Source organism: Rhagoletis pomonella, unplaced genomic scaffold (genome assembly GCF_013731165.1).
Source record: "Rhagoletis pomonella isolate Grant_MI unplaced genomic scaffold, Rhpom_1.0 Rhpom_scaffold_02509, whole genome shotgun sequence".
Lineage (NCBI taxonomy): Eukaryota > Metazoa > Arthropoda > Insecta > Diptera > Tephritidae > Rhagoletis > Rhagoletis pomonella.
In genome coordinates this window covers 24,694-25,692 of record NW_023461062.1, presented here as the reverse complement: position 1 = coordinate 25,692, position 999 = coordinate 24,694, and the positions used below count along the sequence as shown (strand labels likewise).

Genomic DNA, 999 nt, shown 5'->3' with positions numbered 1-999 from the left:
ATTACGGCCGCTTTTCAAATAACAATAAATTTCAGAAATGCTTGAAATTTCAATATGTCGAAATTTAAGGACGCTAATTTACTTAAAATGTATACACCCCGGCTTATCATGTAGCGGTAGCTTTCGGCAAGGTGGAAAACATATCTTTAATACTTGCGCCGGGTATTTAATGTTCGGTTCCGCCCGAACTTAGACTTTCTTACTTGTTTATTACAATAAATGTTCAAATTGTTTACCATCAGGCTCTTTCTCGACTCTTTCGGCTCTTTGCAAAATACGATGTGCTGTGCTTTTGGGTATTCCCGTTCTTTCTTCAATTCCACGAACGGATATACTTGGGTCATCTGCGACCTCTTGCAACACTTCTTCCTCGTAAGGAAAGCGAGCTCTACCTCCAGCCCGTATTTGATTCGGGAAATGGAAGCCCTCTGTGAGTGAACGGTGCACATTAACAAACACGCGGTGATCCGGATAGCGCTCTAAATTTGGATATCTTTCCCGATAAAGTCTAGCGGCGGCGCTTGCGTTGCATCTGCATTCTCCATAAATGAGGTGTATGTTCGCATATTCTTGTGAAGTGTAGCGCGTAGGCATGGTAGATAACAAGGATGCCAACACAAAAGTCCAATTCCAAAAGAGAGAAGCCAAAGATGCCGGTATGTAATCAGCAAAACCAATTCACAAAAATCCAAGTCCAAAAAGTCAAAGTTGTCAGTACTAAATCAACACAAGCGAATACGGAAAGGTGCGTTGTAGACGAATGAGAGAAGCGTACTAACTGCAGTGTTGCCGTTACAGCGTCAGACTGGTGTCAGACTGGTAGCGTAGTCATTTGCATGGTTTGGCGACTGTATCTGTTTCACTCTCACGCGTTTAAACGACGCATCTCCGTCTCACTGCGTGGCGTCACTATCTGTCTCGCTCGCTCATGGCAAACATGTCCACTATCCATCTCTCTCATCATTTTGCCGTAAAATTAAGAACCTACCAAGAGCTTGT

At 43.4% G+C, this 999-nt stretch overlaps 1 protein-coding gene across 1 annotated transcript; it reads right to left on the bottom strand.

Annotated features, from left to right (window-relative positions):
• Window positions 1–236: 236 nt before the first annotated feature.
• On the bottom strand, window positions 237–594 carry LOC118753470 (the record flags this gene model as incomplete). Its single annotated transcript, XM_036488352.1, has 1 exon — window positions 237–594. A coding segment is annotated over exon 1 (358 nt), but the record flags the coding sequence as incomplete, so codon positions are not given.
• Window positions 595–999: the final 405 nt, after the last annotated feature.